Consider the following 24508-nt stretch of genomic DNA (forward strand, 5'->3'; position numbering starts at 1 on the left):
CTGCGCCATCGGCTGCCCGTACATGGAGCCCAGCACGGCGTCGAGGGCGGGTCGATGCAGACGGCGAGAACAATCATGATGAGGAAGCCGAAGATCCAGCACGGGTATACTGACATGAGGATTCCGTAGGGCATAGCTTTTACAGCTTTTACAGCTTTCACAGCTTTCGCAGCTTTCGCAGCCTCCTCGCTCACGTGCACGCAGGAGTCGAAGCCACCGATCGTCTAGATAAGGCTGAGCCAGGCGAGCATGTTAGCCCAGCCGGTCGGCCACGTCGTGCGGTTGGCCGTCCGCGTGGAGAGGTAGGATGCCGAGTTGCGCTTCGCTTGACGGGAACTTTCTGACGGGGAGGGCGATCGTGGTTGCGACGATGGGAACGAGATTCCCGACGACGAAGATGGTCTGGGACTGGGAATTCAAAAGACTCTCACTTAAAAGCTCAGTAGGTATCAGCCTCCCCCGCCAGCAGCTCCAGCTCCAGCTCCAGCTCCAGCTCCAGCTCCAGCTCGGTTGGCGGAACATTGGAAGGGGGCAGTCGGGGCGCACTCTTCCCCGGATTTTGAGTTGGAGTACCTGGGGACAGACTCTATGTCTGTATGGTTGGCCACGCTCCATCGAGTAAATCTGACTCTAGTCGTATAACGTGTATGTTTGGATAATTTGTCATATGTTGGGAATGGTTTTCGACATTAGGTACTTGGCCCCACGAGTAAATTTGGTTCTATATTTGGGATGATTTTGGTCTCGGCGGATCAGACATGCTGGTCGCACGAGTAGCTAGGAATAGTAAGCTAAGCGCACCTTCGTTTTTACGAAGTACTATATCTACAATGATCCTACCATATGAGAATAGAAGCATCCTTTTGGATTATATTTATAAAATGATTAGAATACGAGATAGAAATCAGCCAGAGAAAGGTACTACTATAAATCCCTTTCTGCATCTTACTTTCCGAGTCAACTAACTAACTTCCTTTGCAAGCTTGTTCTCTCCGAAACCTTTTTCTCTTTTAAAAAACGATTCTTTTCCGATATCTGCAGATACGATGCCACGACGACCGAATTCTATTCGGGCGGTCTTGCTAGCCTTCATCTATCTCTTTAGTAAAGCTCAAGGAGTAAGAGGGGCAAGAGAAATTATCGGCTGGCTCACAGTTGCCCCGGTAAGTTTCACTTGGATTTATATCATATATACAAGCTTATGCTAATTACGCGAATAATAAATAGGCTCACGCCGAGCTCATCAATCATGATAATATTCCATATAGCCAGAGATATGTCGATGAGTCTCATAAATTAGGACGTGGTTTTTACATAAGTAAGATAATTCTATACCTACAGATCGTCACTCATCACACCAAGCTGATGATCCAAATAGCACAAGAGCCTCCCGTGGAAGGCCATCCATGGAAACCGAGGTGGTATTGTGTTGCCTATGCGAATAGTGAGAGCATTGCAAGGGCGCCCAAAATACGGATCCCAAGATATTATCGAAAGAGGAATCATTCGAATGGTGAGGTTGAAAATATACAACTATGGGACGCGGGCGAAGAGGCCATCGTGGAGTATATTGGGCATTTCACAGAGGACCAGCCCGAAAGAGTGCTACGCGTCTCACGGATGTCAAATTTCGAGCCGGACTTATTACATATGGCCATTCCATCTGATGTGGTAAACAACAACAATGTGTTGAGCTTATGGTCTGAATGCTTCAGAACAATAGAAGAGCTGGAAGAAGAACATGGGAGCGAAACTATTAAGTGGGAGGACAAATGGGAGATTGTGGGAGAGCGTGGATCCCCGAGCGAAATGAGTCCAGTTTCTTCGATCGGTGATATGATGGATATAGCTGAGGATATGGATACTTTATCGCTGTCAGAATAGTTGGAAGGGAGTGGCGCGTCAATAGAATCGATCCAATCCTACCGTCTGCTGCAAGTACAAGAGCTGTTTATCCGTCTTCTTATCTGGGTTGACTTTGGTTCGACTGGCCGCATGTGGCAGAGTCTGACTGACCTAGAATCTGAGGAATCTTCATCTTCCGTATCCTACCGTAGTCTGCATCGCACGTATAAATGGCCATCGTCGCCTGTCATCAATCTGGTTAACAAAATTGATTGCCTCCCGACAGCGACAGCGACAGCGGCACCAACGACCGCACAAGATGACTCTCGCCTCGCTATCTGATTCCGAGGAGTCAGCTCTGCCAGAACTTCAAGTGGCAGAGGCCGATACACATCATCATCTCGGAAGCCAAAATCTCACCGGAGTTGGCGTCTTCACTCATGTTCACCGCCTCGATAACAAAAGGGTTCGCAAAGTTCTCGCACCGAATGCCGACTCAGAGCCCGCGCGTAAATCGATTCAGAGAGAGAGCGATATATATATATATATACCTCCACCTCGGCGATCATCCGTGAATCATCAAGTGTGTTGCAGAGGGGGAGGGGGAAATCCTTTCTAGATCTTGGTTGCGCACCACACGGTCACATCGAAGACCATCTCGGCCAGCACCGAACATCGCATGAATTCCGCATCCGCTGAGCACAAGAGCTCGTAGAAGCAGTCGTCCTCATCCACCGCAAGAGGTTTTGGGAACGCAGAAGAGGTTCTGGGACGAATGCTGTCTTGTCCACACCAAAAAAACAACAACTCGTGTGCGGGCTGGCAGAGTCGTCTTGGGAACGGGTATGGGCGCCTCCGATAGTCGATGCGATACAAGATACGTATCTTCACGCAGCCTTGCAGCAGCCAGAATGAGCAGTCCACCTTGCGTGCTTGACAAGATGCTCGACTCTGAAGATGCACCCGCGGCATACTTGATCCAGAGGACCCAGCTCCGTATGCTCGCTCACATCCTGACGCCGTAACCAGAACCGCATCAATTCATTACTTAGCCTACATTCTGATCTCCTATCTCAAGATGGATTCCTCGTTTCAGAGGCGCATCCAGCAGTCTGGCCGCACCTCCTAACTAGATGCTTCCCTTCACGCAGTTCTCGCACACGTGATGCTTGCACGCCCTGCATGTCTTGTGCAGGCGGTGGTTTTCTTTTTCGCATTCCTGGATTTGGATTAGTGATGGTTGGTATATGTCTCCGGGGAGAGATCAGGGCTGCTTTCTTTCTTTTTCTCTTGCTTGGACGATGTGCGTACGTACCTTGCCGTTGACGATCCCGCAGCAGTACCACTGGGTCCAGGGAGCTTCCCCCTTCTTTACGTGCTCGGCCCAAAACTTGGTGTATCCTTTTGCTTTCGTGGCGAGTTTGGAGAGGGTGCTTGGTGTTGGTGTTGGTGTTGGTGTTGGTGTTGGTGTTGGTGTTGTTTTGGTTGTGGTTGTCTGGGGTCTGGTGGTGGTAGCAGTGGTGGTGGTGTCTGCAGTTGTTGTTGCTGCTGCAGCTGCCTTGGGATCTTGATGATCCGCCATTCTGGCTGAAGGGAAGACGATAAAGGTTTGTTTGTTTGTTTCAAGAAGTGATGGATGTCGGTGGTAGGTAGGTAGAGTAGAGAGATGTTAAGAGCTTGAGATTGTTGTTGATGCAGTTCCAACGGCCACGAAAAGCTTGAGCTTGAGCTTGAGCTTGAGCTTGAGCTTTCCCAGAATCACAGATGTGGGATGAAATTGTCCTTGGATTTGGATTTGGATTTGGATTTGTAAATGATGGATTGCGGAAGCCGTAAATCTCCTTTACTCCGAAGATATATATTTTCTATTATACATTTGCCCTGACGACGACGACTGTGGCGCTGCAGTGCTCGGCACTTCACCAACATCTTCATGCATTTTCAATAAACTTTCGAGATTGCAGTGTACGAAGTACTACGTACCTACATTGCGTATATCTTCGGCTACGGTACCGTATCTTCATGGGAATTGACCACGTGCAGGGCAATATTCCTTCAACTCCCACTCCCAACCCTGATCCTGATTGGCCCTGGGAAGTCCGGATCACGGGACTTGGACATACCTCCTCGGCTCTCCGACGCTTGCAATTCGTAGAAGAAGTAAAGTTAAAAGTCGTTCACAATAAGAATGCAAAAGGTCCTCTATAACTGAGCGCCCAAGGTCAATAGGTATATCAACCTAGATCCAAAGCTCATCATACATGTACCGGTAAGGACCTGCTGGAATGGCGGAGTGGAAATTGCGTGGTAACCGTCGGCTCGCTTCGGTGGGCTTCTTCCATCTCATATTTTTAGTTTCAAAGGATGAGATGGAGGCCGTCAATTACCGAGAGCAACAATGATGCTTATCATTACTGGACTTTACCTTTTCACTTCCCCGCTCTCACTATCAACTATCGGTATCATACATGATAGATATGCATACATTTGAAGCGTTAAAGGTCGTGCCTTCCTCGTTGATTGTATTGCATTGCAAGATACTGACTGCATCCTCTGCTATGTTCAATCCAACCATAATGATAACAACAACAACAACAACAACAACAACAACAATCAACAATTAGCCGAAAGCATTAACTGCGTATTTCTCGGTCTATCTTTACGCTCAGGTACCTTGCCTCACATACCGGTACCTTATATGCCTTTTCTAATCATACTTCAGGGGATCATATCTTCATCTTCATCTCCATCCTCATCTTCATCGGTGTATCATGATGCGAATAGCCCAGTCAGTCCAGCTCGCCTCTCTGGCATGGTGTTCTGCAGCCGCAGCTTCAATCGGTCCCGACCTCCCCGGCGCCGCATCCTACGTGGTCCCTTCTGGTTTCCCGACAGCAGTTTTCTCAAGTTACTATGTCAAAGCAGCCCCTACCAGCGAGCCTCAACCAGCCTTGTTCGATCCCGTCTTGAACTACACCTATCCGCTCAATCTTACAGATCCATCGACGGTCGAGAATCTGAATCCAGATCCGGTATTTTATCCCCCGGGAGTGGCCAATCTGACCAGTGCTGCAGCCGAGGCCCTGGTCCAACTCGCACTGGCGCAGATCAGGGGCATCATCTACGAAGATGGGGGTCTGGCTGGCAATTGCTCCAAGTGCATTGCTGCTCTGAGCGTGGGAAAGTTCCTGGCGCAGTCTGTCCCAACCTACGTGCCTGAAGCCATGATATCGCTGTGTCAAGCGACAGGATTTCAGTCGAACGTGACGTGCAAGGCAAATTACTCGCCAGGGGCCTATGGTGCCATCTGGACGCAGGTTCTTGCCCTGGCCAATGTCCCAGGTCTCGATGGGAGGTATATTTGCAGCTCTCTCAGCACCACCTTCTGCCCAGCCCCGAGCACGAGTCCGCTGAACACGACGAACCTGTTTCCGAAGCCAAAGCCAGCCAACGCGACAGCTCCGAGGGCAAGTGGGACCCGAGTCAAGGTTCTTCATCTGTCCGATTTTCATCTTGATCCGCGATACCAGGTTGCTTCGGAAGCGAACTGTTCGTCGGGACTCTGCTGCAGATACTCGGCTGCAGGAACATCTCCAGTCATTTTCCCGGCTCCTCTTTACGGCGCCTACAAGTAAGATAAGCAAAGCAGTGTATATGAAGCCTCAGCGCAGCTGACAAGGAAAGGTGCGATACTCCGTACTATCTAGGCCTTGCAGCTCTGCAGTCGATGGGTGCCATGACAGGCACGGGAACCACGCATGCCAGCCCGGCATGGACCATCTACACCGGAGATCTCGTGTCTCACGACCGCCAAAGCGAGATGTCTAGAGAGTATGTCGAGTACACCGAGACAAGTATCTACGGCATGCTCAAGTCGTATATCAAGGGTCCCGTGTTCCCTGTTCTCGGCAATCACGACTCCAGCCCAGAAAACATTGATGGGCCCCATAGTCTCCCGGGACCACTGGGCAAGCAATTCAGCTGGAATTACGATCACGTTTCCGCATTGTGGAAGAACAATGGCTGGATTGATGATGCGACTGCGGAGCAAGCTGCCTTACACTATGCCGCCTACTCGGTCAAGAACCACTATGGCCTTCGCATCATCACCCTCAATACTGATTTCTGGTATCGAAACAACTATTTAAACTTCATCAACACCACCGATCCGGACGTCTCGGGTACATTCAGCTTCATGATCAAGGAGCTGCAAGCTGCCGAAGATGCAGGAGAGCGAGTCTGGATCATTGGGCATGTGCTGAGTGGGTGGGATGGAGCAAACCTGTTGCCCAACCCCATCGACCTGTTCTATCAGATTGTCGATAGGTACTCGCCACACGTTATTGCAAACGTCTTCTGGGGTCATACTCATGAGGACCAAACCTTGATCTACTACGCGAATAATGGCACCGTGCGAGATGCCAGCACCGCCTTGACTACGGGCTGGATTGGTCCCTCCATCACCCCGCTCAACAACATCAACTCTGGGTATAGAATGTACGAAGTCGACACCGGCTCTTTCGACGTCTTCGATGCATATACCTTCTACTCTGATGTCAACTCCTACTCTGCCCTTAATGCCACTGGACCAACGTACAGATTCGAATACTCGACTCGGGAGGCGTACGCGGATGCAGTGGGATGGCCGACAACAGCCCCCCTCAACGCGACTTTCTGGCATGGAGTGACAGTCGCCATGGAGTCGAATCGAACTTTGGTGGAGGCCTTCAACACGTACCAGGGGAAATCTAGCATCAAAAGTCCCAACTGCACCAGCGAGGCGTGCGCTGCGGCAAAGGTGTGCTACATGCGATCTGGGAGTGCGGCGCTAGGTAGAGCGTGTCCGCAGGGATTCGCGAGTGTGCAGAGTCCGTTTACCGGGAAGGATTTCTGATAGCATTGCTATACTTGATGTGCCGAGGCCCCCATTCCCATCGCTGCTCTGTGCTACCCGGTCCCACGAGGGGAGGCTGGTTTGTGGATGGGAGAGGTATCATTGCCACCGCCCTTGCAGAAGTCGGAAATTCTGCAAGTATTCCCGAATTTCGAAAAGCCTGGATGTATCATGTCAGTGCTACTGTCTTGATCATAACAATTAGCTAGTCACGACAAGCCGTTGGAAATGAAGTGCGAGTCGATCCCTATCCGTTCGTAATGCTCAGGTGTGTTCCAGTACTAGGTGTGGGAAGAGCACATATATAGAAGATGGGGTCAGATGAATACATCTATAGGATGAGTAGGGCAAGTGACGAAAAAGACCACTGCGAAGGTTTCGATGTACCTATTGATATGCGTGATTTCTGCCGATATGTATGGAGAAGTGATAAAATTGAGGAGTGTCAGAATAGTAGACCATAAATTTCAATGGAGCAAATTGACAGCTCAAGATGCCTTCGCGGTTCTCGAAGAATTCGCTTCTTTCCCCAAAGTTTTCAATGCCTCCTCGTAGCTAGGCCGTCGACTAGCAAGTGCATCCTCCTTGATGTTCAGCCTGCCCATCTTGGAGCCACTCGCTCGCTCAATGTTCTCTGATCTCCCAATCTCGTTCACGAACCACCGTCCTTCTGTCGGTGTGTACAATGTCCATGCACGTCCCTTCTTCCCTGCTCTCGCAGTTCGTCCGATTCGATGGATATAGCTCTCGACGCTGTTTGGAACATCATAGTTGATGACATGAGCCAGATTCGGGAGATCCAGACCGCGAGATACGAGATCCGAGGCGACGAGGATGGAAATCTTGCCAGAGGCGAAAGAGGCTATGGTGCGGTGGCGGGAGGCGGTAGGTGTTGTGGATGTCAAAGTTCCGATAATAGATGATGCCGATGGAGAGAGGAGTGCGATGAGACGACCGAGTCTGACTGCATTTTCGTTGGATTTTGTGAAGATCAAGACTCCACGGGGCGTGGAAGACGTGTTTGGGTTTCGCGTACGAACAGCGGGCTTTGGTACAGAGGCGGTGGAGCTGGCGCTGGAACTGCCGTCGTCGGAGCTGGATAAGTCGTCATCTGATGAGTCTGACGGTAAGGAAACTTCATCTGTTGAGCTTTCCAGGCCAGAGACAATATTTTCACGCTTCAGGAGTTCCATGAGGTAGAGAGGCTTGATGCTTTCGTCGTCAACTTTGAGACTTGACTCCGCCAGAAGCGCGGGCAAAACATGGGCCCCAGAACGTGCAGAAATGTCCTCGTCTGGCTGAGAGGAGCCCTCCAACACAACCAGCTTCGGCCTGAAAAGCTTCAACTGGTTCAGTTGTCCCACATCTCTCGTCATCGTGGCACTGAGAACTATCTTCCGAACTGCTCCCTTCCTCGGATCCAGCTTGGAGATGACCGTAGGTAGCCACTGCTGAAAGCTCTGATCGAGCAGCTTGTCGGCTTCATCGACAATAAGCCATTTGACGCATGCCAGAGAGAATCCTTTTGTGGATTTGAGATGCTCGACTAATCGACCGGGAGTGCAAATGAGAACATCGACCTTGGGTCGTGGCCTAGATATATCGCCAGGGAGAGTAGGTTTGACATCTTCATTGGCAAATATATCATCCTCCCAATCAGAACTCTGTGGCACCAACGGAGATTCCAAACTCGGAATCCTGCGGTATTCCTCCCGGTCATAAGGGACATCATCAGTCATCAAGTGAACTCGTTCGGCTTCAATGGTCTCGTTCCCAACAGCAGTCCCAATTCTGGCTCGAGTCGTATATCCTTCACCTCGAGAAAACGCGGAGGCACAGGATTCTGATACCAGACGTGCTTGCGAGACGAGTTCTCTGGTTGGCATCACAATGAGACCTCGGATGCCCTGGGAAGCATTCCGGCAGACATCCTCGATCATGGGCAATACATATGAAAGGGTTTTACCGGAGCCGGTAGCAGCGGAGACGAGAACATCGCCAGACGGTCGGTGTCTATTCTTCGTGAGAAGCAAGGGCAGTACGGCTGCCTGGACTGCAAATGCTTGACTGTATCCCTTCTCCGCGAGTGCTTTCGTAACATCCTTCGAGATACCGAGATCGGGGAAATGGGCAGTGGCAGTCGGAGAGACTCGTATAGGAGATGCAAGCCAGGAAGGCAGGGAAGCCGACGCAGGGAGGGCTGGGAGTTCCGGGACGGGTTCTGGCTGAGGCAGAGGGCACAGGTCGTGAACTTCTTCAGAAACAGGCAGCAAGGGCAGCCCATCTTCAGCAGCGGGCGTAACCTTGGTAGTTTCCGCGAGTCTCTGTGCCTTCTGCAGCGACTTTTTCCGTTTCTCCATCAACTTGCTGTGCCTCGACTGCTGATCACCCTTTTCGACCGGATCATCTCCATCTTCATCTCCCTCGGTTAACTTGGGGGTTTTCTTCCTTTTGCGCTCCTTCGATGTAATCTCTTCAGCTGCGTGGTTTTCTAAAGAGTCCTGGTCCACCTTCTTCTTCTTCCTATTCTCTCTCTTGCGCTCCACCTCGCTGGCCGCATCGCCCACGGACTCCTGGACAACATCGTTGTCGCCCTGCTCTACTACTTCTGCGTCGGCCGCAGCGCTTGAATTGCTCGCCTTCGTCTCTTTCTGGTTTCCCTCCCGTATATCCACAATTGGTGCGAGTACATTGGCTGATACCAGATCCTTCTTGGATTTCTTCACCGGTTTGGATGGCTCGACAGCCTCGTCTCTTTTTCTTTTCGAAGGGGTGGAACCCGAATCCGCGGTTGGTTCTGGCACCTTATGAGCTACTGCTGTGGATTTCGACTTGGACGGAGGAACATATCGCGCATAGGTGGAAGAGGCATCGGGTCGAGTCGCTGGCGGGGTAGGATGCGCGGGTTTGGGGGTGTCGATAGCGGGCGCCGCAGCTTCCGGAGAGGATAAAACACTCTTCCTGACTGGCGGAATGTATCGAGAGTATATCTGCGAAGCCATTGTTGGCTACAGTGTTGGCAAAGATCTGTGGTGGGCAGTGGCTCGTGGTGGGTGAAGGTCGAGACAGCACTCTGCTTTTGCAGAAATCAAAAATTTCCGGCGGACGATTGAGACCAGGCTAGCAGTCTCAGCCTCAGCCTCAGCTTCAGCCTCGTCTTCTCAGTCTCCTCGACCGCGGCCTCATCTTTCCTTCATCTCCCCCATCACCACTCACCAATTCTCAACAATCACGAACCGCCGCATGCATTGCATACAAACTCCCCCTTTCTGCAAGGAGATGAGTGAACGAGGCTCCCCGGCTTTGACTGCGATCAATCGATCATCCCTCTCGTCATCTTCCACCTGCTCCTCCTCCAGCTCCTCCTCCTCCTCCCATCCTCAAAGATGCCGTACAATATCGCCATGTGCTGCGACTACTTCTATCCCCAGCCCGGAGGAGTTGAGAGTCACATCTATCAGCTCTCCACCAAGCTCATCGATCGAGGGCATAAGGTCATCATCATCACCCATGCCTACGAGGGCCGGACAGGTGTGCGATACCTGACGAACGGCCTCAAAGTCTACCACGTCCCCTTTCTCGTCATCTACCGATCGTCGACCTTCCCAACCGTCTTCTCCTTCTTCCCCATCTTCCGCAACATCGTGATTCGTGAGCAGATTGATATTGTCCACGGTCACGCCAGTCTGAGCAGTTTCTGCCACGAGGGCATCTTGCATGCCAGGACTATGGGTCTGAGAACTGTCTTCACCGACCATTCGCTCTTTGGGTTTGCCGATGCGGCCAGTATCTTGACCAACAAACTTCTCAAGTTCATTCTCAGTGATGTGGACCATGTAATTTGTGTCAGTCATACTTGGTGAGTCTCTTGCTCGTCAGTCCGAAACTCTTCGTGCTGAGAATCCCTATCTAGCAAGGAGAATACCGTCCTTCGAGCTTCGCTTGACCCCCTCATGGTATCAGTTATCCCAAATGCAGTAGTTGCAGATAATTTTCGACCCCTTTCTCATCCATCATATCCCTCGGACTTCAATAATCAAATAATACCCCCACCCCATCATCTTGGGCCTCACGACACAATCACGATTGTTGTCATCTCTCGGCTGTTCTATAACAAGGGAACTGATCTTTTGGTTGCAGCCATCCCTCGTATACTTGCCAGCCATCCGAATGTCCGATTCATCATTGCTGGCTCTGGTCCCAAGGCCATTGATCTAGAGCAAATGATTGAGAGGAATGTGCTACAGGATCGAGTGGAGATGTTGGGTCCCGTCAGGCACGAAGAGGTGCGAGATGTGATGGTTCGGGGACACATATATCTCCATCCTAGTCTGACTGAAGCTTTCGGGACTGTCATTGTAGAAGCTGCAAGCTGTGGTCTCTATGTCGTGTGCACCCAAGTCGGCGGGATTCCTGAAGTCCTTCCAGCTCATATGACGGTGTTTGCAAAGCCGGAAGAGGATGACTTGGTTGCTGCGACTGGACGTGCCATCGCCGCATTGAGATCAAACAAGGTCCGGACTGAAAAGTTCCACGACCAGGTGAAGATGATGTACTCATGGACGGACGTGGCAGAGCGAACAGAGAGGGTGTATAACGGCATCTCAGGGGCTTTGAGCGAGGCAGACTTTTATGGCTACGATGCTGCCGACGCAGCAAGCTGGAGTGCGACGAGGGGAAGGGCAGGTGTGCAGAGCTTTGCCTTGATCGATCGCCTGAAGCGATATTACGGCTGTGGCATCTGGGCAGGCAAGCTTTTTTGTCTCTGTGTGGTTATCGACTACTTGCTATTTCTCCTCCTGGAGTTCCTGGCACCCAGAGATGCAATCGATATTGCAAGAAATTGGCCAAAGAAGAAACCGGAAGAGAGGGTATCAAGGGATCGCGAGCGGTTATCATTTGCTCACAGGCCGTGAGTACGAAGACGCCTAACTCAGAGCCGCTCCACGAGGTTGCATCTGCGAGCAAATGCAATACACAAATCTAACCCAGCATATCCGTTACATTCTTCTGGAAGTTAATGCATATGGATTTACTCAGCATCACACCGCTCTGTACGGACGCCGCTTATTTCAAGTTCATTGGCTGATGATGGCGTCTCAGAGACTAGGCCGCCCTCAACTGCTTCGGATTCTCCGACTCTCGTGAGACCTCGCTGTCCTCACTGCTTTTTAGGACTCTTGCCGCGTGATGAAACGCCATATATCTCCGCCTCGGATGAGCTCACAATCGAGCTTGCAGACCGCTTGCTTGTACTAGCAACGGACGACGAGGCAAAACCGGGCGAACAGAAATACTTGGCTACACTCACTAGACGTAGTTTCTTGGTACGGGGGTATCATGGTAGACAGAGTGGGACCGATGTCCGGAGTCGTCGGTTTCAGCAGCATGTATGTGAAGGATGTATGTAGCCAGCCGGTTAGCTTTTAGGGAAGAAGAAAAATAACAAACGCTCATCGAATAAACTGTGCAGGTCGGGTCAGGTTGGAGGAGCAGCAGCAGCGCGTCGCTTATGATCTCGAAGCAAAAATGAAATTTCGCCATGAACCAAGAGGTACTCACTCACCTGGGAGGAAGAGTACCTGTCCATATATATGCAAGCGGTGATGTGATATACAGTAAAATAAAATCGTACGGAGTAGGGGCATCATTCGCAAAAGAAAGAGGTCAGTAGCTGGGAATGAGGAGCTAGCTGGCTAAAAGCGAAGAATCCATGAAGTTGTTTTGTTCAAACTGTTATTAAGAAAGAGAAAAAAGAATTCACATCGCAAAGAGAAAAGGACGGATTGTTTCCACGGAGATTCGTTCGAAGATATGAAATTTTCCTGGTGAGGAAGGCATCTGTTTACTGTACTAGGTTACTGCTAATGCATAGAAACCACTTTTCGTACCAAAAACAAGGGTCAACACTTGGATTTCTTTTTTTAGCCGCTGTTTATTAATTATATCTTCAGAAAAATAAATAGTTAAAAGCATCAAGCTTAAATTTGATAGTTCTATGGACCAGATTACAAAAGGTACAGCTGGAGTCGCTCCTTTATTTAAGACTTCCTTTAGGCTTAAGCGAAAGCCAACTTGATACATTTCTGCATCAATTAATTCTATCAAACGATACACATGAGATGAACTCTTCTTATAGTTATAAACTTTTTCTTATCATTAGAAGCTTTACAAGATTTTTTTTCCTCTCAAAGCTTGTGTTTGTAGGAAGTCTAAACTGTCGAATGTGAAGAGTTAAGATGCGAAACAAAAGTTAGTGCATTAGCAGTTAGATGTACCGGTAGTAGGTAGTACCGGTACCTGCCTCGGTGCGCTAGGTACTAGAACAAGCTTTCTTCGCTAACTAACTAGGTACTTACTCCGTATGTATTAATGATTGGCGTCCCAATAGGTATATTTATTATACTAAGGTGTCAAGTTTGGGTCGTCGTGGGAAATACAGCTTTAATAAATATATCATAGAATCAATGTCAGTCATGCGAAAGGATATGAAGTACTATTCCAGATGCGCCATTTACTTGATTATGAAAGATGAAACGAAATCCTGATAACGCCATGGTATAATATAACACCGAAAATGCATCCATCTCCCAATGACCCCGGAATCCACTTTAGACCTTTTCTCCATAACCTTCCTCTCTGTCTATGCGCTCAATACTCCTTCTGCCTCTTCTCCCCCTCTCCCGCTCCCGCTCCCGCTCCCGCTCCCGCTCCACACCCGCCAACTCTTTCTCCTTCTCCTTCTTCTCCTTCAGGTTAATGCAGAATCGGCTCCTCGCTCGGATCCGATCCCCCTTCCACAGAAAGATGAACGGGATGACACACATGCCCAGACTCAAGAAGCCGAGCAGGCTGCTCGCCCAGCCAATGCCGAGCCGTGCATACATCGGGGCCGTGGCGAAGGGGAGGACCGTGCCCGCGAGGCTGCGGGCGCAGGAAGAGGCCGCCATGGCCGAGGCGGCGAAGATCTCGTAGGCGTCGGTGAGGTAGTTGAGCAGAGCCATAAAGATGAGCACGTAGCCCATGCCGAATGGGATCCCAGCGAGCATCGGGACGTAGAAGGGGATATCGGGGCGGGAAGTCCAGCCGAGCCAGAACAGACTGATAACATACAGCGGGCCACCGAGACAAGCGAGCGGCAATCTCCTCGACTCCTCTTTGAACGTCCAGGGTTTATTGAGCACTTGTGCACGTCTCAAATAAGAGTCCCACCACAAGAAGATCCCAACAGCAAGGAGAGCGCCAACGCCAATCGGTAGGAACATAAGACCCGAGACGCCAAGTGATTGCCCGTAAATGCCCTGGAACACAATTTGATAGGCTTCGAAGTACATATAAAAAATCGAGTACGCCAGGCTCACATATAAACATGTCGCCAAAACCAGGAGCTCAAAGAAAAGCATGCGGAGGGGGCGTGTCAGGGTTACAGTTGCCATTTGCTTCCAGCCTTTCTGCTCGAGCTCGATGGGCGCGAAGATGTTCTGGTCTCCAGTGGAGGAGCGCAGATGCGCGGCGCGGCGCGCAAGGAGGATGGGCCCGTACGTCTCGGGGAGGAATATCAGAGGAGCCCAAGAAGCGCCGGCGAACATGAGCCCAATCCAGAAAACCCAGCGCCAGCCCAGCGAGGGGCTGACGAAGCCCGAGATGGCAGGAGCAACCAGGGGGCCAACGCAGGTTCCCTATGGACGAGATGAGTATGTGGTTTCTGATCACGCTGGGAAGACGGAGAGACATACGCCCATGAATATTGCCATGGCCCTTCCCCTCGTCACCGGATCTCCGTAGATATCGGCAAAGACGCCGCCAATGACAGCGATGGGGCTGCTGGCATTGATCCCTGTCAAAAGTCTGAAGACGAGCAGAGAAGTGTAACCTGGGGCTAGCGCGCAGGCCATAGTGAAGACGGTGAAGCCGGAGAAAGTCGAGATCAAAATGACTTGCCGGCCATAGGATTCTGAGAGGGGCCCGAAGAGTAAGGGCCCAAGTACGTAGCCGAGTAGGTAGACAGAGATGGGAAGGATCTGGGCGTAGGATGAGGTGATGTTGAAGTGTTCACTGATGACTGGGAGGGCGTTTGAGGGCAGAGAGGAGCCCATTGTGCTGTTTATGACAACGAGTATGCCGATCAGGACTATGCTTACCTTTCTGGCCTGGAGACAGTCGATCGGTCAGTTGACTGTCCTGGATGGATGATTGTGCAAAGATGAAGGGAACTTAATGTACAGTGGAAAAGTTATATGGATTGTCTGGATCTCCCTGCTTCCATGAGATGATGGTCTTCTCTGGATCGATACTGGAAGCACTTGACTCCCGAAGCGAGTTTTTGCTATCCGCTTCTTCAAGGTCATATCTCTGCGTGGCATCAGCCTCGTCTATGCCAGACACAGTTCGTGGTAAGGCGTGATGAGGAACTGTATTTGTTGTTTTAGAACTCGATCGAAGTTACATAACAAAGGTCGAGTATTTGGGCCACTGACGATGAGATTGTATGCTTGTTGTTGGAATCAGGCCAGCGTCGCCTGCTTTCCCGCTTCTCGACGTATTCATCTTCGTCGCTTGACTTTTTTTCCCGATGATCAACGAGATAGCGAAGCAAAATCAGACATAGAGCTATATAAATAAGTCCGTGGCCCTCCCCCCCTCCAAAAAGGATGTGGAAATAAGTGGTGGCAATTAATTGGTTGACTTTCATAGGGCCGGGAATCTCAACAAGAAAAACGACGCTCCAAGCCGCCGACAGGAGTCCGATCCCGACCTACCCGGGCTCCTCTTATTCGTCGCGGTCGTGATTCCGGCTGTCTGGATCCCCGCAAGCGAAGATTTTGGACGATCTGGCACAATTAACGTGAGCATAGGATCAGTTGATGCGCATGCACGATGCCGATAACCGTGAAGAGCCTGGACATGAACTCCGGGTCCAAAGAAAGAGAAATGGTTATCGAGTCGAGAACTCGGAAGTGCGTGCCGGCCGATATGACTGGTCCGGGTGAGGGAAGCATCTTGCTCTCAAGTCAAGAGACAGATAGGAAACGTCTCTCGCAAAGCTGCACCGGAAAACAAATATGTGCATCAATCGGGAGAGACCTGTCCATCTAGTCAACAGTATCCGCATATTCCCGTCACGCGCCTCTCGCTATGCATCGAATACAGGCCCAGGAAACTCTATTATCGGTACCGGCATGGGGAAGATTCTTATCTGTAAACCAGAGCCCCATCCGTAGCCTTACGAGGCTTCTCATGGAGAAAGGCTCTTCTCCTAATCTCTTATTCTCCTCACCCCCGTTCCCATCACTTGCGCAGTGTAACCGACACAGCTGTCCGTCCGTATGCTACTTATTCTCTCATGTCTCCAGATTGATGCTCTTCCCAAACCGCGCGTACAGCTCGACCTTCAGCTGTGACATCTCCTCCTGCGTGGTGCCCAGCTTCTCCTCCAGCGCAGACACATCCTCCTCGATCCTACTCGTCGACGTCGCTAGCATGTCTTGGACTTCGGGCAGTGGCAGAGAAATGAAAGAATCGCCGATTTTGTATCTGCAGGTCATCAGCAGCTGCATTCGTCCTCGCGGGGGATAGGACCGCGTACGGGATCTTGTCGTCTTCGTCGGCGAGCTCCAGTTCGTTGGAGATGTCGTCTAAGTCTTCCTTCTCTTTCTATAGCGGCCGGCTGTTAGCGATGTTCCGGTAAGTATTATATCGTCGGAGATGCAGTAGACGGACCTGTTTGGACTTGAGTTCGTCTTCGAGGGCTATCTCCCTCTGGTGCAGACGACTGAATTTGTTGATTTTGTCCTGGTCCTCTCTCCGCACCTCGACCCCGTCGCCGCCAGTCGCCGCCTCGTCTTCTTTCGTTAGCTAGAGATCATTAGTATTTGTGTAATGGATTCGAGGTCTTGGGCGGCTAGCGCATACCATTCGACGCTGCATGGTGATGTTGTGTAGTATTGCATTTAGTCAGTTTGTTGGAATATTGGGTTCTGCCTGTATTCCTTTGTATGGACTAGCCTCTTGGCTGGTCTCTTGGCTACTCCTTTGCTATAGCTCTTAGTACTCTTATACTTAATTTACTATACCTTTTGCACTCTTGATTTTATTATGGTAGCAATTCAGTACTCTCCCCCCCATAAATAAATGTCGGACCCAGTTTAAGCCCATAAATCATAGAGCGGTGGTTTCTTAATGGCTCAAAGCCCTGTCAACTCCATTAATAGGCTAAATACTGGCTCAAAGATACTTTTCAAAGCTGAATCCTTATAAGTTGATTGGTTTAAGCCCTGGTAAGATTCCTTGCGAAATTATACTTTCGACATTTATTTATGGGGGGGGAGAGTAGAATTAGAAAACCTTAAAAGCCTTAAACAATCAATCAATTCAAACCTACTTCTTTAACTACAATCAACCCACACTTAAAAAACACCCTTCCCTTATACTATTATCAAAAATCACTATCTCTTGGCGAAGCGATTTTTTTTTCTTCACGATTAATATGCCGCTAAAAGCTATACTCGAGGACGAAGAAAAACGCTTGCTGATTATCACCTACGGTGACCCAAGATAAATTCCAGTAGTTGTGGTGATGGTTAGTCATCCAATCACGTGAGACTATTCTATACGGATCTAGCAGGATTTTTAGGCGTGCCAAGACTTTTATTCCATGTCAATCCATTGAACTTTTTTCGGAACGAGTCGGCCCGTTTAATTTATATACAACAGCTAAGCCTAATTCAGCCACCGCCATTAATTCTGCCATACGTAACGCACGTCGCTACCTTACAAAACGCACGTCGCTGCTATACGTACCGTAAAGGGGAATGCAAGAGCATTTAGACGGTCAGCTGATCGTCCGATAACCATCTCTTTTAAGGACGATTTTAATAAGTTGGCATAGCTAGTGGATCACCCTAAGCCTATACTTAAGATTGAATAGAATTTGAAAACAAACGAATTAAATTATTTAAATCGTAATTAAAATAAAACTATTTTATTCGATTAATAGTCAGTGCACTGACTTTGTGACCTGCGGGCTCTCGGTCACAGTCAAGACAAGCAAATGTCCCAGGTCAAGCAAGTGTCCTATTTTAATTATTTCAACTTGTATTAAAAATAACTTAATAACGAATAAAGCTATAATATTAAAAATTTAATACTTCTAAAGAGCTCGATTCCGCCGATTAATGCATTCAATTTTTATTAATATAGCTCTTTTTATTATCAACTAATTTAAGTTGCAAATCGTAAAAAAAAAAAAAAAGGTTTTTGATTCTTTATCGAAAAGAATCGAAGATCGCGATTTGTATTAAGAATAAGTCAATAACAAAAAAAGATACAACAATAAAAATTAGATATACGAGTCGAGATAAGTGAATTATACTTTACTTACAAAACATATTATATATTTTTCATTATTAAAATAAGTAAAATAATATTTATTACGCAAAATTACAATTGTAACAGCGAAAAAAGCTCTGACAATTTAGCGAAAATTCAAGAACATCAACTTTTCGACTATATTTGTAACTTAAATAAAATAATAATTATAAAAGTTATAATAATGAAAAACAAATGGTACGAGTCCGCTTGATTAAGAGTTTTTTAAATATCAAATTTTTATGTTAAAACTCAATTCAAAAGACGATTAATGTTAAAAAATATAAAATTTTTAATACAAAATATTTGATTTTCAATCAAATTCAATCGATAATCAAATATTATTTATTCTATTAATTATTAAATTGTTAATAAAAAGATTTTATACTTGGTTAGACTTTTAAAGATCTCGATTACGCTGATTTATGCATCTAGTTTTGAATATTATAACAATATTCGTTGCTAAGTTATTTCTAATACAAGTTGAAATAATTGAAATAAGACACTTGCTTGACCTGAGACACTTGCTTATCTTGACTATGACCGAGAGCCCGCAGGTCACAAAGTCAATGCACTGACTATTAAATCGTTTTTTTTAAATACTCGTCTTTTCGTATAAAAACCGTTTTAGGACCGTCTTCGAGCGTTTTAAGACCGTCCCATGGCCGTCCCATGGCCGTCCTTAAGCTTAAAACCGTCCTTAAGAACGTAAATTAGTAAGCAAATACTCTTTCTATTGCTTGCTAATCTATCCTTTACTATCTTAACCACTTACTTTACCCTCTTGTCGGTATCCCCATATCGACCTTAGCTAGTAGTAGTAGTAGTAGTAGTAGTAGTAGTAGTTAAGGAGTTCACCCGTGAACCAGGGTTCACGGGCCACTTGGCATGCCTCGCTTAGCATGTCAGCAATCAAAGGACCTTCAACTTGACAAGTAAACCTATTAGCTAGCTAGTGCACGTGATTCTTTTTAATTATATAAAAGGAATCAGCTCCCTTAAGCTTTAAGAAGCAGATAGAATTCAAATACCTTATCAACTAAACGGATTAGTAATTATTGCAATAACAAAGCTACTCTTATAATCCGAAAAGTATCGAAGACCGATTCTTGCTTTGCGTATAAAAAGGTAATCGAGTATAAGTCGAAACTTTAGCGAATTTATAACGTAAAATCGAGTACGGATCGTAGCATCTCCGATATTAATAAACACGTTATTAGCGTATCTGATAAAGCGTAATAGTAAACCGGTGATTGTTCGAAGGCTTATTTTTTAATCGTAAGCTATAAAGACTTCGAATTTAACCGCAGCGTTATAAGTAATAACGCTAACTTCCGCACTTGTATCGAATATAACTCGCGCATTAATGATTAAAGATTAATCGAGTATATTAACGATAACCTTAAGAGTTAACGAATAATAATAAGAGTATTTAAAGAATAGCTAGCTAAACGTCGAAGCAAGGCCGATTTCCGCTGAAAAAGGTTCCGTATTATTTTCGATTGCGGTCCGCAAAGTACGCCGATCTTTACGAGTAAACTAATCGAGAAAAAGATATTAAAATTAAAAAACACCGTAAAACACGGTTATAAAAAAAGTCGGAATAAAGCTGATAATAAGAATAAAGCAGAACCGTTTTTAAATCGAAAGAGCTTCGGATGCGAAAAGCGTATTGCGCCGGCGGTGCTTAGTTTAGCTGTTACGGATGTTTTTTTATAATTAAAGCTTAGTTATTTAAAAAAATTCGAATAAGCGTTCGAGCTAAGACCGTTAAGCAGTATATAGAATCCGTCTTGGTCGAGCAAAGACTTGTATAAGGTCTGCTTTATCGGTGATTCGGCCGTAAGTCGAAGTAGCAAAAAAAAAAGGAAAAAGTAAATTCTTACGATAAAGCGCTTTATCGATAAAGCGACTCGTAACTTTGCAAAATAGATCGCTACTAAATGAAAAGACATTACTTTATTTTTAAATAAGTCGCTAAAGCTTCGAAGCAAGTCCGTCTTTTATCGTATTATCCGTCGCTTTCGATATAAGCTTGCTACTTATAATTAAGCAATTTTCCGAAGCTTCCGCAACGCTAACCGTAGCTTAAAAGCAATTAATAACGCTTTCGCTAATAAAGGTTTGCTAAATCATTTTATCGATTATACTTTCGAAAGAAGATCGTTTAAAAGTAGAAAGAGCAGCGAAAAACGCAATAGTTTTATTAAAAGTTAAGTTCTTAAGCAAATCGCGCTTTTTTAAGAGCTTAATACGAGTCGCTTCGTAGTTTATTCTTAAAAAAAAGATCACTTTGCTAAGTCTTTCGTATAATTTAATAGTTTTAAAAAGCTTGGCCTTAAGCTTAAGTGCAGCTTTAAAAGCTTTTAGCAGTATAACGAGCAGATTCCGTAAGTCTTCCGATCGTAAAGCGTTTCGGTTGAGAATCGTAATATAAGCGAGCTCGAGTTTATTTATTTCTATTAGCTTAACGAAAGTAACTTTAAGCTAGCTATAAGTAAATTAAACCTTTGCTTTTATCGAAAGAGCGTTTTTTAATAAGTATAGTGTCACGGTACGAGAGCAAGGTCTTCGAATGAGGTCTAAATTGTGTACGAAAGATGGAAGAGATACTAAGGTATAAGAAGAGATAAGTCTATTGTGAGGGTCCGTGCGTTCTTTAGCTTTAGCATTTCTTGGTTGAATTGTTTGTTTCTTTCTTTTATATATAGTCCTTTTTATTCTTTTTTTCGTGCGTCCCTTCGTAAAAAATATTTAAATAATTAAAAGAGTTTGTGAGCAGCAGTAAGCTTTGCTTTAATAAGTTTTGGCTTTTTTAAGAAACGTTTTTCGAATTTTAAGATAAAAGAACGAGCATTAATCATATAAGAAAAGGGTTCTTAAGTTTTATCTTTCGAGTTATACTTTCTTTATAAGATTAAGTATTAAAAACCTTTAGCTTTAATTCTTTTTAAGTCGATAATAGCCTTTATCGCTTATAGCTTTTTATTATTTGCATCGATAGCAATAAGAAGTGGAAAGGGGTTCCGTTGGCTTAATAAAGGGTCGGTAAGGGCGGGGCGAAGAAAGTTAGTATAAAAGCTATTATTTAGCTTATCGTGCTTAAAGAGTAAGTTTAAGCGGTAAGTATAAGAGCTTAATACTTTTTTAATCTTGTAGCGATCGAAGAACTTGTGATCAAACTTTTTAATAAGTTTATCGGTTTTAATATTACGAGAGTTAAAGAAAACTTCGTTTTTAATTCAGTAAGCGGAGGCTAAAGATTTGGTTTTATTAGCTGCGAATTCTTGATTTGCTTAAGCCGAAATAAGGTTCGTCTTAAAAAAGGCAAGGATTTGTTTTATTTTGTTTACGAAAGCTATGCTTGCTTTATTTCTTGCTTTAATTGCAAAGGTAGTAATAAGTTCGAAAGAGCGGAGAGGTCTAAAATTGACTCGAGAATAGAAACCGGTATTAGCGAAGAAAAAGGACATTTAAATAAAAGCATTCATTACGTTATTTGCTAAGAATTCAGCTATTAATAATTATATAGCTTAATCGTTTTAAGTGTAATCGGTGTATTATTTGATGAAGTGCTCGAATTAAGCGTTGAAAATTTCCGTTTAGCCGTTTATTTTAAAGTAAAAAGATATAGAAAAGTTAAGTTTGATCTTTAGTTTAAAGCATATAGCTTTTTAAAGTTCGGAAACGAATAAAGAACTTTTGTTAAACATAATAGTATCGAAGAGGTTATGCAAGCGCTATACGTTGTCAAAGAACAATTAAGCTAGTTCTATAGCTTTTAATTTAATGTAGCAAGCAATAAAGTAGCGTCTTTTAGAAAAGCGATCGACTACGACTATAACGCAATCGTAACTATTACTAAGAAGTAAAGGGCCGATAAAATCGATTGAAAAGTGGCGTCAACGTTGGTCAAAAAGAAGAAAGGGTTTAAGAGTGCTTTAATAGCGAAATCGAAAAGTGGTATTGCGAGAGCAGCTATCATAATTACGGACGAATCGAGCGCAAGATATGCTAACGTTAAGCTATTAATAGTCTCGGAATATTACTTCGTATAAAGCGTTCTTGCTTAAGTGGCTTAACTCGTAAGAGTCGTAAGCGGATTATAAAAGGAAAGTGCGCAATTCGGTGTTTAAAACGTATAATCGTCTTTAAAAGAATAACCGATCGTCGCGCAAAGTATATTCGGAAAGAGCGATATCTTTAAAATAAAAGATTCTTTCTTTTTTAATTATCTTTTTACTAATAGTCTTGTATTATTTATTCGATTTATAACTTTTTTTTAAGAGTCGCATGATCTTTAAGTTTTAAAGTTCGTCTTTTATTTCGTTTAAGTAAAAGGCTATCTCGGTTTAAACTTTAGCAAAAGTGAGTTCGAAAGAAAAATCGAGTAAAGCGAAGTCAATTCGTAAAAGGTTCGAAGCAATATCGAAAGTTATGGTGACAGAGGGCGTATACCTAGGTAGGTGGAGCAGATCAAGGTCTAAGAGATGGCGATAGAAGTGTCTGGTCTATTCAAAGGAGCACGGGAGCAACTGTAGATATGTACATGTGTGGTACGTGGCCTTTAAGGAGCTTGGCAGGCACGTGCAAGGGAGCACGTGCTAGGCCACGTAAGGCAAGGACCATATTATGCAACACACCCCTTAGTTGCGAAGCGACTGCTCAACTGACAAAGGCTCGCCCAAAGAAAGAAGGAAAAAACAAACGAAAAAACCTAAGGAAAAATCTAGCTAAAAAATAGACGGAGCTTATAAGCTCTTAAACAAAGGGCAGACAAAATAAGAGCACGCCAGCGCTAGTAAGCTGCAACGAGCCTCTTCAAGCGGCAACAGCTAATAGTCCTTAAGGCAAGGTGCAAGGTGGGTCCGCCTGCCGTCGCAAAGACTCGCCAACTTAAACCTCCACCCCTTAGGAGCGACTCAAATAAAAGAACTTGTAGTTAAAGCAGGCGTCCCAAATTCCTTACACTACACCTCCTCTTCGCAAGCTCCAAACACGGTTTCCAAGCTTCAATAAGCCTCTAGCAGCGCAAGGCTACGGCCCAATCCACTCTTCCGGCGTGCGCGAGCGGCTCTAATCCTTCATAGACCTGCTCTTAAGTGGCCTTTCCTAAGCAGCTACACTTCCAAGGTATTTGGACCTGCCCTCGCTAGTAAAACCTCCATCCTTCTATAAGAGCTCTAAGCTTGCCTTCAGCTTTTCGTAGCTAAGCATAAAGAATCGCTCTCTAATAGCTTAAAGCTTCGGCTCCGACACTATAAGATTCCTAAGGTTTTGACTAATAAAAGCAAGCCTCAATAGGTCACAAGAAGAGGGCTGCCAAGAGTGAGTACGTATGCAAAAGCAAACCTTTCTTTTCGAAAGCTCGTTAAGTATAGCGAACACACTTTCACAAGCTCTTCTTTGCTATAAATGCCTTTTAAACATTTTTGCGTAGTCTCTTAAGCTCTTCAACTTAAAAGCTTCTTTTATACTGATAGCGTCGACCACAAGTCTTAAGTAGCGACTCTCTTAAATAAAGTCTAACTTTTAAGCAATTACTTTTAAGAAATCTTTTATAGCAAGAGAACCGATAACATCTTGCAATTCGGGCTTTAAAGCAACAGCCTTAAAGTGCACGAGCTCTTAATTTCGAATCTATTGCTAAGGTTCAATAGTCTTCGCAGCTCTTTCGTTAAGAATTCGGCGGTACTCGTTTCGCATATGCTCCTTCGTCGACTCGTCGTCTTTCGCGTATTAGTCTCGTAAAGACTTTATTAGCGTTTGAAATGAAAACTCCTCCTTTTTAATCAAACGAGTCTTATAAAGCTGCAGCAGCTCTTTTAAGACCGTCTGATTCACTTACTCTAGCATGTACTAGTATTTAAAGTTTAAAGCGCTTTAGCGCGCTTCTTTCTTAAAGTATTCTCTCGACCGATATACAAACTTTTTTTTAACGTCTTAGAAACTCGCACCTTTCAGCATTAAGCGGTCCTTACGAGTAGCTAAAAGCGCCTCCTTCCACTCTTTTATAAGATTATCTTTCCGCTCGTTCTCTTTAACGATCAAGTCGTTAATCGTAGATAGTGCCGGCGGTTTTAAAAAAAAGATATAAAGCTAGGTTTCTTTCGAATAAAAGTCTGCAAGCTTCTAAACGCTTTTCATTATCGCAACGGCTTTATAATCGATAAACCAATCGACTTATAACGCTCGGTCCGTAAGGTGTTAAGCGCTGTAAAGTGACATATCGTGATAGCTCGAAGTAAAGTGTAAAATAAAGTAAAAAATAAGGTTTGAAAAGCTCTTACTAGACGCTCCGAGCGTTAGAAGGAAGAACAGCTTCTACCGACCGAAAAAAAGAAGACGATAATCTTGCAACTACCGATAAAGCGATCTGTACCGTATTAACGATAATTAAAA

At 45.8% G+C, this 24508-nt stretch overlaps 6 protein-coding genes across 6 annotated transcripts; 2 read left to right on the forward strand and 4 right to left on the reverse strand.

Annotated features, from left to right (window-relative positions):
• Nucleotides 1–2974: 2974 nt before the first annotated feature.
• Nucleotides 2975–3427, reverse strand: L3040_002596 (uncharacterized protein; the record flags this gene model as incomplete). Its single annotated transcript, XM_066155613.1, has 2 exons — nt 2975–3064; nt 3161–3427. The coding sequence occupies 2 exons, from the start codon at nt 3425–3427 to the stop codon at nt 2975–2977; spliced, it is 357 nt and encodes a 118-aa protein (XP_066012595.1).
• A 1189-nt stretch (nt 3428–4616) lies between these two features.
• Nucleotides 4617–6739, forward strand: L3040_002597 (uncharacterized protein; the record flags this gene model as incomplete). Its single annotated transcript, XM_007290587.2, has 2 exons — nt 4617–5476; nt 5530–6739. The coding sequence occupies 2 exons, from the start codon at nt 4617–4619 to the stop codon at nt 6737–6739; spliced, it is 2070 nt and encodes a 689-aa protein (XP_007290649.2).
• A 488-nt stretch (nt 6740–7227) lies between these two features.
• On the reverse strand, nt 7228–9741 carry L3040_002598 (uncharacterized protein; the record flags this gene model as incomplete). Its single annotated transcript, XM_007290586.2, has 1 exon — nt 7228–9741. One exon carries the CDS (start codon nt 9739–9741, stop codon nt 7228–7230), a length of 2514 nt encoding a protein of 837 aa, XP_007290648.2.
• A 402-nt stretch (nt 9742–10143) lies between these two features.
• On the forward strand, nt 10144–11849 carry L3040_002599 (uncharacterized protein; the record flags this gene model as incomplete). The annotated part of the gene is made up of 3 exons (XM_066155614.1): nt 10144–10598; nt 10653–11651; nt 11843–11849. The coding sequence occupies 3 exons, from the start codon at nt 10144–10146 to the stop codon at nt 11847–11849; spliced, it is 1461 nt and encodes a 486-aa protein (XP_066012596.1).
• Nucleotides 11850–13350: 1501 nt separating this feature from the next.
• On the reverse strand, nt 13351–15286 carry L3040_002600 (uncharacterized protein; the record flags this gene model as incomplete). The annotated part of the gene is made up of 4 exons (XM_007290584.2): nt 13351–14418; nt 14476–14889; nt 14963–15150; nt 15217–15286. 4 exons carry the CDS (start codon nt 15284–15286, stop codon nt 13351–13353), a joined length of 1740 nt encoding a protein of 579 aa, XP_007290646.2.
• A 794-nt stretch (nt 15287–16080) lies between these two features.
• Nucleotides 16081–16666, reverse strand: L3040_002601 (uncharacterized protein; the record flags this gene model as incomplete). The annotated part of the gene is made up of 4 exons (XM_007290583.2): nt 16081–16273; nt 16326–16393; nt 16460–16594; nt 16652–16666. The coding sequence occupies 4 exons, from the start codon at nt 16664–16666 to the stop codon at nt 16081–16083; spliced, it is 411 nt and encodes a 136-aa protein (XP_007290645.1).
• Between the last annotated feature and the right edge of the window lie 7842 nt (nt 16667–24508).

Source organism: Drepanopeziza brunnea (assembly GCF_022702325.1).
Source record: "Drepanopeziza brunnea f. sp. 'multigermtubi' strain 214-2 chromosome Unknown ctg3, whole genome shotgun sequence".
Classification (NCBI taxonomy): domain Eukaryota; kingdom Fungi; phylum Ascomycota; class Leotiomycetes; order Helotiales; family Drepanopezizaceae; genus Drepanopeziza; species Drepanopeziza brunnea.